General features: G+C 37.7%; 1 protein-coding gene and 1 pseudogene across 3 annotated transcripts in view; one reads left to right on the top strand and one right to left on the bottom strand.

Annotated features, from left to right (window-relative positions):
* Positions 1 to 17,692, bottom strand: part of Txnl1 (thioredoxin like 1) — a 28,646-nt gene that overhangs the window by 6,662 nt on the left and 4,292 nt on the right. For both annotated transcript variants that reach the window (XM_031365859.1, XM_031365860.1), the window contains exons 2-7: positions 14,532 to 14,628; positions 10,881 to 11,054; positions 8,250 to 8,372; positions 6,222 to 6,291; positions 4,861 to 5,033; positions 2,303 to 2,407 (exon numbers count right to left, since the gene is read on the bottom strand). In XM_031365859.1, the coding sequence (XP_031221719.1) occupies positions 2,303 to 2,407; positions 4,861 to 5,033; positions 6,222 to 6,291; positions 8,250 to 8,372; positions 10,881 to 11,054; positions 14,532 to 14,628 (742 nt within the window). The remainder of the gene's footprint in view (positions 1 to 2,302; positions 2,408 to 4,860; positions 5,034 to 6,221; positions 6,292 to 8,249; positions 8,373 to 10,880; positions 11,055 to 14,531; positions 14,629 to 17,692) is intronic.
* On the top strand, positions 12,021 to 12,638 carry LOC116087259 (annotated as a pseudogene). Its single transcript, XR_004117337.1, has one exon. The product of XR_004117337.1 is annotated as a coiled-coil-helix-coiled-coil-helix domain-containing protein 10, mitochondrial pseudogene (transcript).

A 17,692-nucleotide genomic window follows, 5' to 3' on the forward strand; every position in this document is an offset into this window, starting at 1 on the left:
AAAAAAAAAAAAAAAAAAAAAAAAAAACAGCTGGGCGGTGGTGGCGCACGCCTTTGATCCCAGCGCTTGGGAGGCAGAGGCAGGCAGATTTCTGAGTTCGAGGCCAGCCTGGTCTATAGAGTCAGTTCCAGGACAGCCAGGGGCTACACAGAGAAACCCTATCTCGAAAAACCAAAAAAAAAAAAAAAAAAAAAAAAAGAAAGAAAGAAAGAAAGAAAAAAACCCACTAAAACATACTGTTACTAATATATAGTGGGTTTATTAACTGCAATTTAAAATTTTTCCAATTAACCCTTTCTTGAATCTCCCTCTGACACCATGGAAGGCCTCAAACAAGCTTCCCAAGTACTGAAAATTACAGGTACGAGCCACTACCCCTGGATTCCCCTTTAATTGCTACTAAATAAGTATGTTAATAAAAACTCTTCTTGGCTGGGTGGTGGTGGCTCCTGTCTTAAATCCCAAAACTTGGAAGGCAAAGGCAGGCTGATCTCTATGAGCTTAAAGTGCAAGCCTGGACTACAAAGTAAGTTCCAGGACATCCAGGGCTACACGGAGAAACCCTGTCTCAAAAAAAAAAAAAAAAACCCAAAAAACATAAAACAATGTACTGGCTAGTTTTGTGTGCCAACTTGACACAGGCTGCAGTTATCACAGAGAAGGGAGCTTCAGTTGGGGAAGTGCCTCCATGAGATCCAGCTGTGGGGCATTTTCTCAATCAGTGATCAAGGGGGTAGGGCCCCTTGTGGGTGGTGCCATCCCTGGGCTGGAAGTCTTGGGTTCTATAAAAAAGCAGGCTGAGCAAGCCAGGGGAAGCAAGCCAGTAAGAAACATCCCTCCATGGCCTCTGCATCAGCTCCTGCTTCCTGACCTGCTTAAATTCCAGTCCTGACTTCCTCTGGTGATCAACAGCAATGTGGAAGTAAGCCAAATAAACCCTTTCCTCCCCAGCTTGCTTCTTGGTCCTGATGTTTGTGCAGGAATAGAAACCCTGACTAAGACAAACAACAACAAAAACGCTTCTTGACCTTCATTATCTTTCATATTTTAAATGACACCCGAGACCCAAAAAGTTTAAGAACTGCTACATTTCCATCATTTAAATAAGGTGAAAAGGGTAAACAAACAATAAAAAACAAATATTCTCAAGCAAGCACACTCCTCAAAAACAGCTTTGGCAATCAATAAGAAAAGACTGTACATCTAGACGGATGTGAGATCAATACTTAACACAGTTACTAAGCAAACCAGAAACATTACAACTGAACAGATAGCTGACTGATAAAAATGCAGGAGAGAACATTACTTGCATCAAAAACAGAAGTTAAGCAACATACGCTGAAGGCACAAGTAGGACACAGAGGCAAAACTTAGTGGTAGGAAGATCTTCACCTGACATACAGTATAAACCTTACAGAAGAACTACGCTGGTGCCAAGCGATACCAAGAAGAACTACAGCCAGGCCAGTGCATTTACTTCAAGCCAGACAGGCAGACAGCCAAAACATCTTTGTTGCTCACATATTTTTCCAGGAAAGTACATTCCATAGGGTAAAAATGAAGCTGCTTTAACCTGATTCTTCTGACTACGCATTATACACATATACATCTGGACACGGCAGAGCTAAGTATTTAATTATTTCTATAGTCCCAAAACTTTATCATGCTATGAGATAGTAAGAAGTGACTGAAAAGTAACCAGCAAAAATATGTATTATCCAGGCTTTCCATTAATTTTTTAAAAAGCCAACATGTACCTCACAGGGAAGCCTTAGGGTTGTTATCCTTTAAAATACAGATGTATATTTATAAAAATAGGAGAAAACTTACACAACCACTTTAAAAGTATTTGCTGAAATGTGTCCTTTCAGAACACAAGACAGTGCTTAGAAAGTCAAACATGTCCATGTGTTAAGATTTATGTTTATTCTTTCAAAATAAAATTCTTCAGGTCTTTGTAAATAAATTTTCATTATCAGCAAAGTCCTTAAAAATCTTACTATGCCTTCCAAGTAATAATTTACCTATAATTTCTTCATTATTCCTAAGCATTTTCTATTATCATTATTATTACTATTATTATTATTTCTTATTCAGATGTATTCACTAATATTTATTCTATCAGTTAGGAGTTAGATTTACTAAAGACTTCTTTTAGTTGAATATCTCAACATGGTACCTTCATTTACCCTTTCATGAGACACAATTTTGAATCTTTAAGAGCAAGGACCACTAAAATATAAGAAATTTTTCCTTCGAAATTGTATTTGTATTTTCCTTAATTCCCCTTGAACAAACTTACTCGTTTGAAGTCATTCATATTTGTTGCCTGGACTGGAGTACCAATGAAAGTAAAATATGAAATTCTCGTTGTTTCTTCTTCTCCTTGATTAGACTGAACAAATAACTACAAAAAAAAAATCACATTTATAATTTATAATTACAATCTATTTTTTATTACCATGCTTTAGATTTAATCTATTTGCTTTCTTGATAAAAAAAAAAAAAATCTTCCATCCTTTTTAAGAATGAAATTAAGATTACTTTATACACTTACACTAGTGTTCCTAAAAGATTGCCTGTTGCCTGCCTGCACTGCAAGTTTCACCTTCTCCAGGGATGCCCTGGCAAGATGCCCTCATAGGCAAGTTCATGGTAATGTAGTGTGACGGTATAGAGAAGTCATAAGAAGATTCTTTACAGACTACAATCAAAGAGTTTGAAACTCATGGTAAACTGCTATTAATAATTGTAATAAAATCATAGTCTTTCAACTTTGGGAAATCTCTGTAATTGTATCCTCTGATATTCATGCACCCATTCTATTTCCTAGAATAACAGAAAGAAATGATGTTGGCAATCTGCTCCTAAGACTATGTTCTGCCCTCCAATGTGTTTTAAGGGCTGACTCTAAACTCTAATTTCTCTCGGTACATAAGAAATAGGATTACTTATGTATTACTTATATTGGATTTTGAAAAACAATTTCCTATTAAAAAAATTAGATAATCTAAAAATGTTCTCTACTTAAAAATATTGTCTCACTGAACAGGGCCCACACTTGTCTGAACCAGGCCCTTTGTGCATATATTACCGCTTCAGTATAGTTTGTTATGTAAACAAGTAAGTGGGTCTCTGATTCTTATGTAAACAAGTAAGTGGGTCTCTGACTCTTATGCTCTCTTCTCTCGGACCCTTTCCCTTCTGCTGGTTTGTCCTGTCCAACTTAGATGCGACAGCTTTTGTTTTATCTTTTATTTTGCTATGCTTTGTTGTTGTCTCTTAGAAGCCTGTTCTTTTCTAATGAGAGACAGAAAGGGAGTGGATCTGGATGGATGGGGAAGTGGGGAGAAACAGGGATGAATAGAAGGAAGGGAAACTAATCAGAATTTAGTGTATGAGGAAAAAAATCTGTATTCAATAAAAGGAAAACAAACTGCCAAACTGTCTCTCTTCTTCATGTTGTTCTAAGATATTACTTATTAATTTTTATTTTCATTATTGAAACTCTTTTCAAAGAGTTTATCTAATCAATTTAAAGAATATAGTAAATATACTATTAAACCAGCTCCCAGCTTACTTATATTTAAAATTCATCTTTCTTTGATTAAAGTCTGATCAAAACTATTACTTTAGTTTAACCTTTACCATCATAAAAGTGATAGATAAGCCTTATGTGTCTTCACTTAGGCACTGCCTAAGTTTCCAGATATAACGCGCAGGGTCCTGACTGATAGTGCTCTACAACATGGCCTTCATCTTCAGTTTTATTTAGATGAAATGTTTCAGATAATTAAACTGAGCTTGCTCACACATATTGATCACAAGAACTGTCTGTCCATTGCCACCTTCCAAAAAAGAACTTAAGAGGGTTCTTCTGATGACCTATCGATGCAACCATGTATCAGTTTGGCATAACTCGAATTCAGTGCTCTGTGGCTGGTTTCTCCTTTCTTTTCATAGATGAATCACTTAAAATCATCTCTAGCACAAGTCAATACTTAGATAAACCTTAGCTAACTCTTAAAGTCATCTCTTTCAAATCATTTTTAGCTGGGTATATTAGATAATGCCTATAATTCCAGCACTTGGAAGGTTGAGACGGAAGAACTATTGTGATTTCGATGCCAGTGTAGGATATACAGTAAATATCAGGCCAACCTGGGCTACAGAGTGAGATTCTGTCTCAAAAAAAAAAAATAAATAAATAAATTTTTTTTTTACAGCCAGTCTTAGTAGCATAATAACTATGCTAAAAGACTACAGTCTATTAAACTAAACAGGATTTCCACACCACCAGTTGTGACATCTCCATTTATGTGTAAATGTTCTAGAACAAACTGACAAACTCCATGAGTCAACCTCCATTTCTCAACCTTTTTGGATAAATTCTACTTTAAAGGATCATTTAGAGGGGCTGGAGAAATGGCTCAGCTCCCAGCACCAACAGAACAGCTCACAACTGTGTGTCTCTCCAGTCCCAGAAAATCTGACATCCTTACACAGGCACACATGCAAGCAAAACACAAATGAACATAAATAAAAAGAAATAACTCATTTTAAAAAGGTCATTTACGGGGGCTGGTGAGATGGCTCAGCAGGCAGGAGCACTGAGTGCTCTTCTGAAGGTCGTGAATTCAAATCCCAGCAACCACATAATGGCTCACAACCATCCGTAAAGAAATCTTACACCCTCTTCTGGTAGTCCAAAGACAGCTACAGTGTACTCACTTATAATAATAAATAAAATAAATCTTTTTTAAAAAAAAAAAGGTCATTTAGCATTACCTAGCACATAGAGTTCAGCAATACCAGTAGCCCACCAACCAGAGGAAGATAAATTAATGAAATGTTACTCACAGTTACACTGTTAACATTCTGAAATTTAACATAACGAAGAGGAACAATGCCATCTTCTTTAATGTCATCTTCTGTCAGTTCCAGAGCTTGAGTTGGCTCACTCCTTTCTGCCTCCTCAAAATCCATAGATCGGGGTAGGTTGATAAAAATTTTTACATATTTAGGACCCTGACCTATAAAATAGTTTTAAAAAAAATGAAGTACTAAAAATACAATAATATACTTTTACTTTATCATCAAATGTATCTTATACAGAAACCTGTGTAGGCCTATACATACATACATATACATATATATACATATATATATACTTATATGTACACACATACACATACATGGGCACACACCAACAAACACATCTCCAAAAACCTCTACTAAAATTTAATCTGAATACTGGCAGTCAATCTTTTTCCCCCAATACTTACTTGCTTGTATCTTCTTAGCCTGATTCCACTCTTCATTAGGAATAAGAAAACACAAGCATGCACATAGACATAAGCAAGTCCCTACCCTCAATGACAGAAGACATACAATGAATTGGATGTGGTGGGGCACACCCTGGGAGGAATAGGTAGGCAGATGCTCATAGCAAGTGCCAAGCCAGCTAGGGCTACATAGTGAGATTCTGTTTTAAAACAAAAAAGCTATCCTATAATAAATATTACACTATCAGTGAAGAGCTATATAGAAAGTAGTAATGGATTCTGATAGCATATGCAGGTAAACAACCTTTCATAAAATAAATATACTAATTTTTTGTTACCAACAACTTGCACATTTTGTCTCCCAGGAGGAAAACATTATTAGCATTAAGACATATCCAAAAAGGAATTAATCATAAGATTACTGTTTTACTTTCAATCAGTTAAAGACGAAAACTGAACCAAATGAAGCCCTTTAGTCCTGAGTGCCTTCTCTCTCAAAAACATCAGCAGTTAACAGGGAAAGAAAAGAGAGTTGTGGTAAGAAAGAAAAAAAGAACAGTTGATTTTATGAAACATAAATCCAAGTCTGTAAAGCCACATTGCTATTCATGGACATGGCAGTGTATTATTAATAATATACAAAAAGCAGGACCTGGAGCCTCATTTTTATCACCCTGAATAAGAACAGTTTGAGAACAATTTTGCTTCTAAAAAATGGCTGCTAATAATTTAGAAATGGGAGGAAACAATCAGTACTCTGTAAATTAAGGGAAAACATTTTTACTTTAGTTCTTAATTCCATATTACATGGACACTTATAATCTTCCATAAACAACATAGAAGATCTACCTCTATTTGAAAAATAAAGTTTTAAATGTAAGTCAACAGGTTTAACAAAGTAGAAAGTCCGATTTTAATTAATGGTCCTTTACTCACCATTATCTGGTCCTTGAAACTTCATGGAATAAAGCTTAACAGGCTGATTGAATGCCACAGTAATAAGTAGCTGTAGGGGAAACAGTTTAATTATGAAAGGGTTTATTAACACAAGGAATATACAAGATGGCTAAGGAGACTAAAATAAAGAGGAGTGGTACAAACCGAGGTCACCTAACAAACACCTGCATACAGATTCTGTAAGCCGAAATTAGTTTGCTGACGGTTAAGGATTGGTACCACCAATCACTTATATAGAAAAAAATTAATGCAGTAAACTTACTAAAATTATGTGTAAGAGCTTAGAATCTGGGGCAGGAGAGATGGCTAGCCATTTATGAGCATTAGCTGCTCTTCCAGAGGAGCCACCTTCAATTCCTAGCACCCACATGGTCGTTCAGTCATCTATAGCCCTCCAGTCCTAGGGATCCAACACCCTCTTCTCACATCTCTAAGGGCATCGGGTATGTGTGTGATGCACAGACATAAGTGCTGACAAATTATTCATATGCGTAAAATCAATAAATATTACCAAAAAAAGGAAAGAAAGAAAAGAAAGAAAAAGAAGCTAAGAACTTGGGACCTACAAACTGAAAAGTAACCTACATTCCCACAAATGAAACAAAATTCCCAAATGAAATAAGTTCTAACTTTTAATATGCAACACATATCTTTTCTGGTGTGTCACGTACTTAGCCACACTGCTTGACTACTGGAAAGCAATACACCGCTAGACAGAAAGACTGACCCTCGCATGAACTGTGACCTAAAATTCAGTAAACAGGACTCTCAGGACCAGGACTGTAGCTCAGTGTATGTACAATGCTCTGAGTAGTGAAAGAACAAAAAAGGAGGGAAGGCACTAGGATCTAAGGCCCTAAGGTCTTCAAATCTTGACTCTAAATTTCTCTGGATGGTCACACGGAACTAAGACACCAATGCTATCTGGAGTCTCTCTGAAGCTCTAAGTTATCTGGTTTTTGTCCACTCAAAACTATATGTTGTTCAGAGGTATAGTCCTACAACGTAAGAAAGTCTTCCCTAACAGAAGGTTTCAGCAAAGCAGTAGACAATGCCACCACTACACTGTCATATTTTTAGGTAACTACACACTACACACAGGGGTATGTGAATCACAGTCCTGAAGCTGTCATAAGGCAGCTCTAGTTAGAAGAAAGGGTTTACACTTATTTAAAAATCATACTGTGGTATAAGAAAACAACTATACCTCTGGTTACATCACTTTTCATATTTAACTCATAACTGTGTGTCAGAACATAGCAATCATGACTTGTGAAAAGCTGAAATGCTGGTAGAAAGCAGGGGAGAGGGGAAAGCTAGAAATAGATGAGGTCAGCAAGACTGCCTAAAGGCAGGAAGGAGCCACCAGCTCTTAGGAGAAGGAGCAACAAGCATGCAGATACAGGTTTTATGAACTTGTGTGACCAAGGAGAACAGGAAACAAGCACACACAGAGGACTAGAAAGTAAACTAAGGAAAGCAGCACCCAGAAGGTAAAGATGGTGTGATTAAGGTATCGTCCTGCTTTCTCTGTGGCAAGAGCAATACAGGGAACAGAAAAAACAGTATGTCTTTACCTGGGACTAGGAATGATACTCTTATATAGGAGTTCTCATCTAACCAACCTTTACTGCTCAGACACAAACTATCTATGTGGGAAAAACATAGAAAGCAGTATTAAAAAAATGACCAATATGGTGATGATCTAAGCAGCAGTGGAGTGCACCATGAGTTCTGCAATGTGCTTTAGGGCACACGGCAGCTCCCACAGAACACAGAAAGGAGATGGATCCAGATGGTTATGGGACAGGAGTCAAAGAAACTGAGAGCCATACAAAGAAAAGGCAGAAATGCTAATCTAGAAAAGAAAGACATAAGCCACAAGACGAGGACAAGAAAAGGCAAAGGTCATCATGTGGAAGAGAGAGATGTAAGCCATAAGGCAAGAACAGGACAGAAAAGGGCACATGTGACAGTTCCTACAGTCTAACACAAGCACTGAATTACCTGCTCATCACAGTCAGACTCCAAGAAGGACGTGTCTTTCCGTAAACAGTTGTCAAAGCCATGCTCATCACTTTCATTAAGACATTCACAACCAGCTTTGTTAATAAAAGGCATTAAATCCATCTGAAACAAAAGAAATCAAGAACGTAGGCAAAACAATTGGCTTTAGCATAAAAAACATAGACTTGGACCTATGCTTCTTTTTAGATCAGGTAAATTTGAAGAAAATGTGTGCTTTAAAATAAGATACCGAAATTTTTATAATGGCCTTTTCAATTGAATTTCTGACTAAAATCTATCACTAATTATTATATAACTAAAACTAGGCTTACCCTACATAGCAAGGTATCAGAAACCCAACTTGCAGGCCTAGGTGTTCCCCAGGACATTTACTACAGAGGACATATGACTGTATATACAGAGCCTCTCTCAAGGACCCAGCACATCTGCAACCTGGAACTTGAGAAACAGATCTAAGAAGTAGAGTCTGAGGCCAACCCTAAGTATACATGAGAGCCAGCCGTCTTAAACCAAACCAAACCACCACAGCAAAAGCAAGCAAACAAACAAACAACAAAAAAAAAAAACAAAAAGAAACTAAGAACAAATATGATCATCAAGAGCAAGGCCTCTGTCTCCGTGACACACCTGACTTGAGGAGAGGGCAAGCTAACAGGCATCAGCAGCCTGCCCTCACTCGCCCTAAGCAGCAGTCTGCACCCTTACTTCATGGGCTCCCTCCTCCCTTCAGAACATCTAAGAACAGGGCTCAGGGCAGAGGCAGGTGGATTTCTGAGTTCGAGGCCAGCCTGGTCTACAGAGTGAGTTACAGGACAGCCAGGGCTTCACAGAGAAACCCTGTCTCGAAAAACCAAAAAAAAAAAGAACAGGGCTCAGTCCTTTCTTAGGGAAACTAAGTTCTTAGGAACTAAGTCCCCCACCAACACAACCTGCAAGTTGCCTAATTTGGAGGCTGCTTTTCTTTAGGTCAAACCAGCTGAAACCAGTGACACTGTAGTTGAGTCCACACAAGTGTCCCCAGGAACTTCTTTGTCTAATCATTTCTGAACATATGTACTACAAGATCGCACAGTGTAACCACACTGCAGAAACCACAAGTTACTTCACCTGCTTTCCTCCAACCATTGCTTATCATGCTTTAGAACTCCCTTACCCCTTAAGTGTTCCTAAATAATATCCTTGGGGACACAAATGAGAAACTTGTTTTCTGGTCTTCATGCTTGGATAACTTGTAAATAAACTTTTTCTTTCACAAACTTGTTTCAATAATTGGCATACCAGTATGACAGGTACAATGGCCTAGTTCAGTAATTATCCATCCTGAACCAAATATGGTTTACACTTTCTGATTGGGTGTTATTTTAAATAAAAACTAACTGTATAGACTAACAGAAAATAAATAATGCCATTATTATGTTACAGATACTCAATGACAAAGATACACACACACACCATGCACACAAAACAAGCTCCTCCTGACTAGTCTTTCATCATGACTTTAAAGGCTTACAAACAGGAACACACTGATCTGCTTGACTGTAACTAATGTAAGCTTTTTAATGTATTGGTGGCAACTTGAAAAACAATTGCAGCACCATAAAGTACTACTTCTGAACTCGGATTCCTTCCTGAATAACTTCAAACTACACACAACTGCATTAGAACTATTCATACTATGTAGTTTCAAAATATTTTGAGTTCTTCAGTCTTCATCTTAATTTAAAAAAAGAAAAGAAAACCACCTTACTCCTAAAATATACTCAACTGTAAAGTCACATTTGATTCTAAACTAAACAAAAGTAGACTATAGAAAGTTAAGTAATATGGAGATTCAGTACATTAAAACTCAAACCACGGGGCTAGAGAGATGGCTCAATGGTTAAGAGCACCAACTGCTCTTCCAAAGGTCCAGAGTTCAAATCCCAGCAACCATATGGTGGCTCACAACCATCCGTAATGGGATCTGATGCCCTCTTCTGGAGTGTCTGAAGACAGCTACAGTGTACGTACATATAATAAATAAATAAATTAAAAAAAAAAAAAAACTCAAGCCATTTTACATAACTATAAAAATAAATACTACTTGGGCCATGGTGGCACATCTTTGATCCCAGCATGGTGGGGGAGAGAGCAGAGGCAGGATAATCTCTAAGTTCAAGGCTAGCCTGGTCTACAGTGTGAGTTCCAGGGCTACAGAGAGAAACTCTGCCTTGGGGGGTGGGGGGAAGAGAGAGAAAGGGAGGAAGAGGGAGGGAGGGAGAGAGAAGGAGTGGGGAATAAACAGACAGAGAAAGACAGAGAGAGGAAGAGAGAAAAATATTTTTTAATGCCATATTTTCCACTCACAGGAGGAGACAAAAACTAGAATATGACTATTTAATGGTTTAGAAAACAACTGTGATAAAGGAATTTAGCCAAAGAAATTTATGAGAAAATGATCTACAAAGAAGACTTAAGGTTATAACAGATAGACAAAACTCAATAATCCACTTAGTTTGAAAAATGCTCATTTGAAAGTATTTTGAATTAGTAAGAAATAAAACAATATGTTTCATTTCAACCAAATAACATCAGATTTAAGATATTGTTTTTACTCTTCTGATGACATACATAGCCCTTTGGAATGTCTGCGTCCTCATTGCTTCCAGGATCATTTTCTAAATGCTGCTTGATTTTCTCTTCTAGTCCCACGGCATCTGCTCCTTGATACTGATCAATTCTCACTTTGTTTCGAAAAAACAAAAATGTAGGTGTTGCTGATATATTGTTGGTGGCAGCTGTTCCCTAGAATCAGCAAATTAAAGTATTAAAAATTAAAACAAATGTTATACCATTTTTCATTCTACAACCTTAAGCAAATTAAAATATCACAAGTCCTAACCAGAAAAATAAAATAATGTATTCCTAATTGTTATTTAAGAGAGCAACTAGGCTCAGTGGTTGAAAAGCACTGACAGTTCTTCCAGAGGACCCAAGTTCAACTTCTAGTACCCACAAGGCAGTTCACAATCACCTATATGACTATAGTTCAAGGAGATCCAATGTCCTCTTCTGGCCTCTGCAGAGCCCAGGACCTCATGTGGTAATCAGTCATGAATGCAAGCAAAATACCCATTCATATTAAATAAACAAATGAGTAAAGAAATCTTCTTTAAGAGCAGACCTATGGTAAAGGTGTTGCTATGGGGATAGAGCTATCTATATCACCCATACAGCCATGATAGAGAAGAGCTGTTTTAGTTTTTTAAAAGTTAAGCTTTATTATCATTACTTTATCTAACAGAATAATTACCTTCTACTACAGAAACTACTCTATGGCAGGCAGCTTTTTTGTAATAATGCAGTATGAATTTTTAAAAAAGAAATAACCAGGGCTGGAGAGACGGCTCAGCGGTTACGATCACTGACTGCTCTTCTGAAGGTCCTGAGTTCAAATCCCAGCAACCACATGGTGGCTCACAGCCATCCGTAAAGAGATCTGACGCCCTCTTCTGGTGTGTCTGAAGACAGCTACTTATACATACTCACATATAATAATAAAAAAATCTAAAAAAAAAAAATCTAAAAAAAAAAAAAAAAGAAATAACCAAAGGCTGGGCACTCTAGTGCAAACCTTTAATTCCAGCACTTAGGAGGCAGAGGCAGGCAGATCTTTTGAGTGTGAGGGTTGCCTGGTTTACATAGAGTTCAGGCCAGTCAGGGCTAAATAGGATTGTTTCAAAAAAATAAATAAAATAAATTTTGAGTTCCCCGGCACCGAGCGACTGCCACGGTCCACGTTTCTTCCTCAGCTCCAACTTGATCCCACCGCTGTCATGCCTCGGGGAAGCCGCAGTGCGGCTGCCAGGCCGGCCAGCTGCCCAGCCCCACCTCCTGTGCACCCACCACCCTCAGCGGCCGCCCCCGCCCCGGCCGCTTCGGGCCAGCCGGGTCTTATGGCTCAGATGGCATCCACCGCCGCAGGCGTGGCCGTGGGCTCAGCTGTAGGGCATGTCATGGGTAGCGCCCTGACCGGTGCCTTCAGTGGGGAAAGCTCAGAGCCTGCCCAGCCCGCTGTCCAGCAGGCCCCTGCCCATTCTGCCTCTCACCCGCTGCAGATGGGGCCCTGCTCCTATGAGGTCAAACAGTTCCTGGACTGCTCCACCACTCAGAGCGACCTCACCCTGTGTGAGGGCTTCAGCGAGGCCCTCAAACAGTGGTAAGTACAATCACGGTCTGAGCTCCCTGCCCTGAAGAGGCTGTGGGCTTGCTCATTGCCTGACCCCTCGCCGACAGCCTGATGGAAAGGAGATGGTCCTTGTGACCCGGAGGAAGGACAATTCTCACCCCACAGACTCATAAATGTTCAATTAAAGAGTTTACTTTAGACCACAAAAATAAATAAATAAATAAATTTTTAAAAACAAGAAAGGTAATGATGAGTCATTACGAACCACTGGTGCTAAGAAAAACTATCTACCTGAAAAGGAAAAGCCAGTCCATACCACTATCAAAACAAGCAAGCAGACAGACAGGCAAACAAAGACAATGCCTTTTGTCTCGAAAAAGGGTCACCTCATCTAATTTCTACTCTTATAGAACTGATTTCAGGCATCGTAAAAATAGCAGCTATCTTTAAATTATGTTCTAGTTCTATAATTTAATACTGAATAGAAATTAATAATAACCAAAGCACCACTATTTAAATTTTGATGACAATGATTTTAAAACCAGCAAAGCATATCTGTCCTTTCCCATAGGCAAATTCTACAGACGTACAGAAGATACTCAAAGAAAAAAGAGTATGGGGGCTGAAAGTACAGCCATATACATTCAAAGTATATATGGTTCAGTGGTTAAGACCAGTGACTGCTCTTTCAAAGGTCCTGAGTTCTCACAACCATCCTTAATGAGATCTGATGCCCTCTTCTGGTGTGTCTGAAGACAGCTACAGTGTACTTGCATACAATAAATAAATAAATCTTTAAAAAAAAAAAAAAGGAAAAAATTATAAAGGGTATCCTCTGCAAATTGTACAAGGGACCTATTAGAAGAAGGCTATCTTAAAAATAAAAATTAAGGGGCTGGAGAGATGGCTCAGCGGTTAAAAGCACTGACTGTTCTTCCAAAGGTCCTGAATTCAAATCCCAGCAACTACATGGTGGCTCACAACCATCCATAATGAGATCTGACACCCTCTTCTGGTGTGTCTGAGGACAGTTACAGTGTACTTGCATAGAACAATAAATCTTAAAAAAAATAAAAAAAAAATAAAAAAATAAAAATTAGGACACAAATGTGAACTATACTTATGAACTAAGAATATTTAGCATATGAAAAACACTTGCACAGTTCTTTATTTCTTAATTCTCTGCATGCATATACAACACTGCCAAACACACCACCACCCTACTATCATCAAGTTGACAAGCCTATAGTGCTGTGCCCCAAATAACACGTTCTCTACCATTAGAAAAGAAAAAGACAGCCGGGCGTGGTGGCGCATGCCTTTAATCCCAGCACTTGGGAGGCAGAGGCAGGCGGATTTCTGAGTTCGAGGCCAGCCTGGTCTACAGAGTGAGTTCCAGGACAGCCAGGGCTACACAGAGAAACCCTGTCTCGAAAAACCAAAAGAAAAGAAAAGAAAAAGACAATTCACAGACTAGGCAAAAACATCTGCAGAACATACTAAACAAAGTACTTTTGCCTGTAATGTGTAAAGAACACTTACAAATAAGTAAGAACAAGAATGACATCCAAAAGAAAAATGAACTTGACAAAAAAAAGTGGTAACTTGACAAATGAGGTACTTAATACAAAAATTAGTTAACAGATGAATCAGGGAAATACAAATTGAATCCACTTTTACTGCAACAAGTGTAAAAAAAAAAGCAGGTATTCGAAATAGAGAAACTGAAGTTCTTACATATACTGTTCTCAATGCACAAGGTATAACCACTCTTTACATAACTTTGAAGATGAGACTATGAAATGATCAAATTAAACTGCAATCAGACTGCTCTGCTATACCCAGTGACTCAGCAGAAGATACAGAACTGCCAGGTAACCTATTATCTTAACTCCTACTAATTTCACCTCATATATGAAAAACTTGAAATAATATGCTAACCAGTGTAGTCAAAATAGCAGTGATAATAATCCTGACATTTTCCTGTCTTCTAAAGAATAAATACAGTATGAATAAAGGCATAATGGGTAATATTAGTGTAGGATTTTGATATGTTTTATGAAAAGAAGGAACAGCAGACTCTCCTGCCTTACCTGGCACTGATGCACATCTACTTCCAAGAAGACTGCCTGTGGGTACTTATTACTCATAGAGCTGAACGCTGGGGCAATCCGCAAACACGGTCCACACCTGTGAGAGAGAGCCACAGCCAGAAAATAAACCTAACTCACGCTACCAAAGCATTTATCAAGTTAAACAAAATAAGGCACACTGATACTCTTGGCTTTTGGCATTCTAGTATATTCATCTGGATTATTTATATTACCATAATGATACAATATATCATTATCATAATGATACAATATATACCATATTGCCTTAATGAGTACAGATACAATATTAGGTCTTAGGCTTAAGACTGTAAAATCTTCTTTGTTCTCAGGCAAAGAAAAGAAAGGAAAATAAATAAAGGGTTATGTTTATAAACTTTTAAAAAGTCAGTGTGGTCAAAAAAAAAAAAATCAATCCTCCTGGATTAGGACTAATAAACAATCTCCCAGCACTTGGGAGGCAGAGGCAGGAGGATTTCTGAGTTCGAGGCCGGCCTGGTCTACAGAGTGAGTTCCAGGACAGCCAGGGATACACAGAGAAACCCTGTCTCAAAAAAAACAAAAAACAAAAAAATCTCAATTTTTAAAAAATGAAACAAATTTATATTCTAACATGTATGGGGTCTTTTCAGTGATAGTGCTAAACCAAGTGGTTATTAACATTTCAAAAACAAGCAACAATAAGAAATCTCTCACTGAATACACAATCAACGATTCCAGATGAACTGAAGATTTTTTTGTTGTTGTTTTTTTTCAAGACAGGGTTTCTCTGTATAGCCCTGGCTGTCCTGGAACTCACTCTGTAGACCAGGATGGCCTCAAACTCAGAAATCCACCTGCCTCTGCCTCCCAAGTGCCAGGATCAAAGGCATGAACCACCACTGCCCGGCTTTCTTTTCCCTTTTGCATCCTTTTAATTTCCTTCTTTTACTTTATTGTTCCAGCTACTGCTTCAAACACTACATTGAAAAAAAACTGTAAAGGGACAGTGGACAGGACTGTTTCATTCCTTGATTTAAATGGGATTTTTCTTCTTTCACCACGATACTGGCTGTGGGTTTGTCATATGACTTTCTTATGTTGAGCTCTGTTCACTCCAGTCCTACTCTCTCCAGGACTTTCCCATGAAGACATGCTGGATTTTGTCACAGGCCTCTTCTGTATCTATTGATCTGATTATGCAATTTTTCTGTCTTTAATTCCATATATATTATTTGGTACATTTCTTGACTTACATATGATAAACCATTCCTACATATCCAACTTGCATAGAGATCTCATTGATATATCCCTTTTTGCAAGTATTTCATGAAGAATTTTATATCTTCACCAGGGAATATTAGCCTGTAATTTTGTTGTTGTTGTTGTATCTTTACCCGGTCTTGGTATTAGAATAATACTGGCCTCACAGGAGTTTGAAAATGGTCTTTCTTTCCTTCACATGTTGGTTATAGTTTTATATATTTACATATATATATATACATACATATATGTATGTGCATGATATATATGTATATACATGTGTATATATGTAACAATAATAAAGAGGTCATAAATTTGAAGGGAAGGAGGAAATAGGAAGAATTGAGAGTGGAGAAAACATGTTAATATATAACTACAGTTCTCATTAATAAAATTTTCAAAAATTAAAAATAAAATAAAACAAAACTGATGTAATCTAGCATAATCACCTACTAAGAGCTGAAGAACAAGGCTTTGTGTGGTAGCACATGCCTTTAATCCCAGTACTGTGGAGGCAGAGAGGTGGGCCTGGCTAAATAGAAATTTAGGTATCACTGACACATGAGATATTTTAAGCAACCTAATATACATAAAATTTAAGACTACTGGAGAGAGAAATATTTGAAGCACTATGTAAAATAATTTTAAAATTATAAAACTTATGATATAATAGAGTCAAATAATTCACAAAAATAGTACAAGAAAGTAAAGAATAAAGGCAAGTAGGGCAATGAGAAATACAGGAAAGGGCAGACTCAAACCTGACACTGCTAACATTAGATGAAAACAAGTACTGAAAAAGCAAATGAAGACGAGGTGTAGGGTACACACTTTCCATCCCTGCACTGGGGAGGCAGAGGAAGGCTGATCTCTACAAATGGGAAGCCAGCCTGGTCTACACAGTAAGTTCAGGGACATCCATGGGTTCCAACAAAAGAAGGACCCATCTAAAACAAACAAACAAACAGAAAAAGAACTGAAGGGCAAAAGTTAAATAAGTCACTCAAAATCCAACACCCTAGTTAGAAGGGCCACAAGTGGGACAGCCAATTCATAAATCTAATACAATCCCAGTTCATTTTAAAAGAATTATTGAGTTTTTAGTAATAAATTTTTCTCCTTCCAGCTCTAATATTACATGAGACTCAGGAATTCTTCCCCCCTACCTTCTACAATAGTTAAGAGTGTTTTTATCTTGAGCAAGGCTTGTATAAACATACATACAACCATGGATAAAGAGAATGTATACACTTTTAAAGCCTTACTTCATAGGGGCTTATTTTCCCATAGGGGATAAGTTTTGGCCACCTCCTATATTACACAATTCACAAAGATGTTAATTATTTTCACCTCATTTAAAGCTTTACAACTGACAAGAACAGGGCTAGGAAGAGAAGCTCAGCAGAAGTTCATTTGCCTAGCATGTGGAGTCCCTGGGTTCAATCCCCAGCCCAAAATTAAAAACTCTCCAAAATCTTTACCTACCATCCCCATAAGTCCATAACAGATCTCCAGTGTTTAGCTGCTGTTCTTTATAAAGCAATAGCAATATCCTATATCCTATACATTCCTGAAGAGGAGCAATCTATAAAACACAATTCTATTTTTATATGGTTTAAGTTCAAGCAAAACTAAGAGTGAGATTCCAAAAGTGAAAAGGAGCCCAAAGAACCAAAAATTGGGTTAATAATGTTAATAATGATGAATTTCTTACTTACTATTGGTCATACAAAGGTGGACCTTGGTAAATTTATCAAGCTACACAGTTTAGTAATTTGTGTCTTCTTTTTTTAAGATGTATTTAGTATTTTATGTAAGTACACTGTAGCTGTCTTCAGACAGTCCAGAAGCGGGCCTCAGATCTCATTACGGATGGCTGTGAGCCACCATGTGCTTGCTGG

This window comes from Mastomys coucha, unplaced genomic scaffold, assembly GCF_008632895.1.
Source record: "Mastomys coucha isolate ucsf_1 unplaced genomic scaffold, UCSF_Mcou_1 pScaffold13, whole genome shotgun sequence".
In the NCBI taxonomy this organism is placed as follows: domain Eukaryota; kingdom Metazoa; phylum Chordata; class Mammalia; order Rodentia; family Muridae; genus Mastomys; species Mastomys coucha.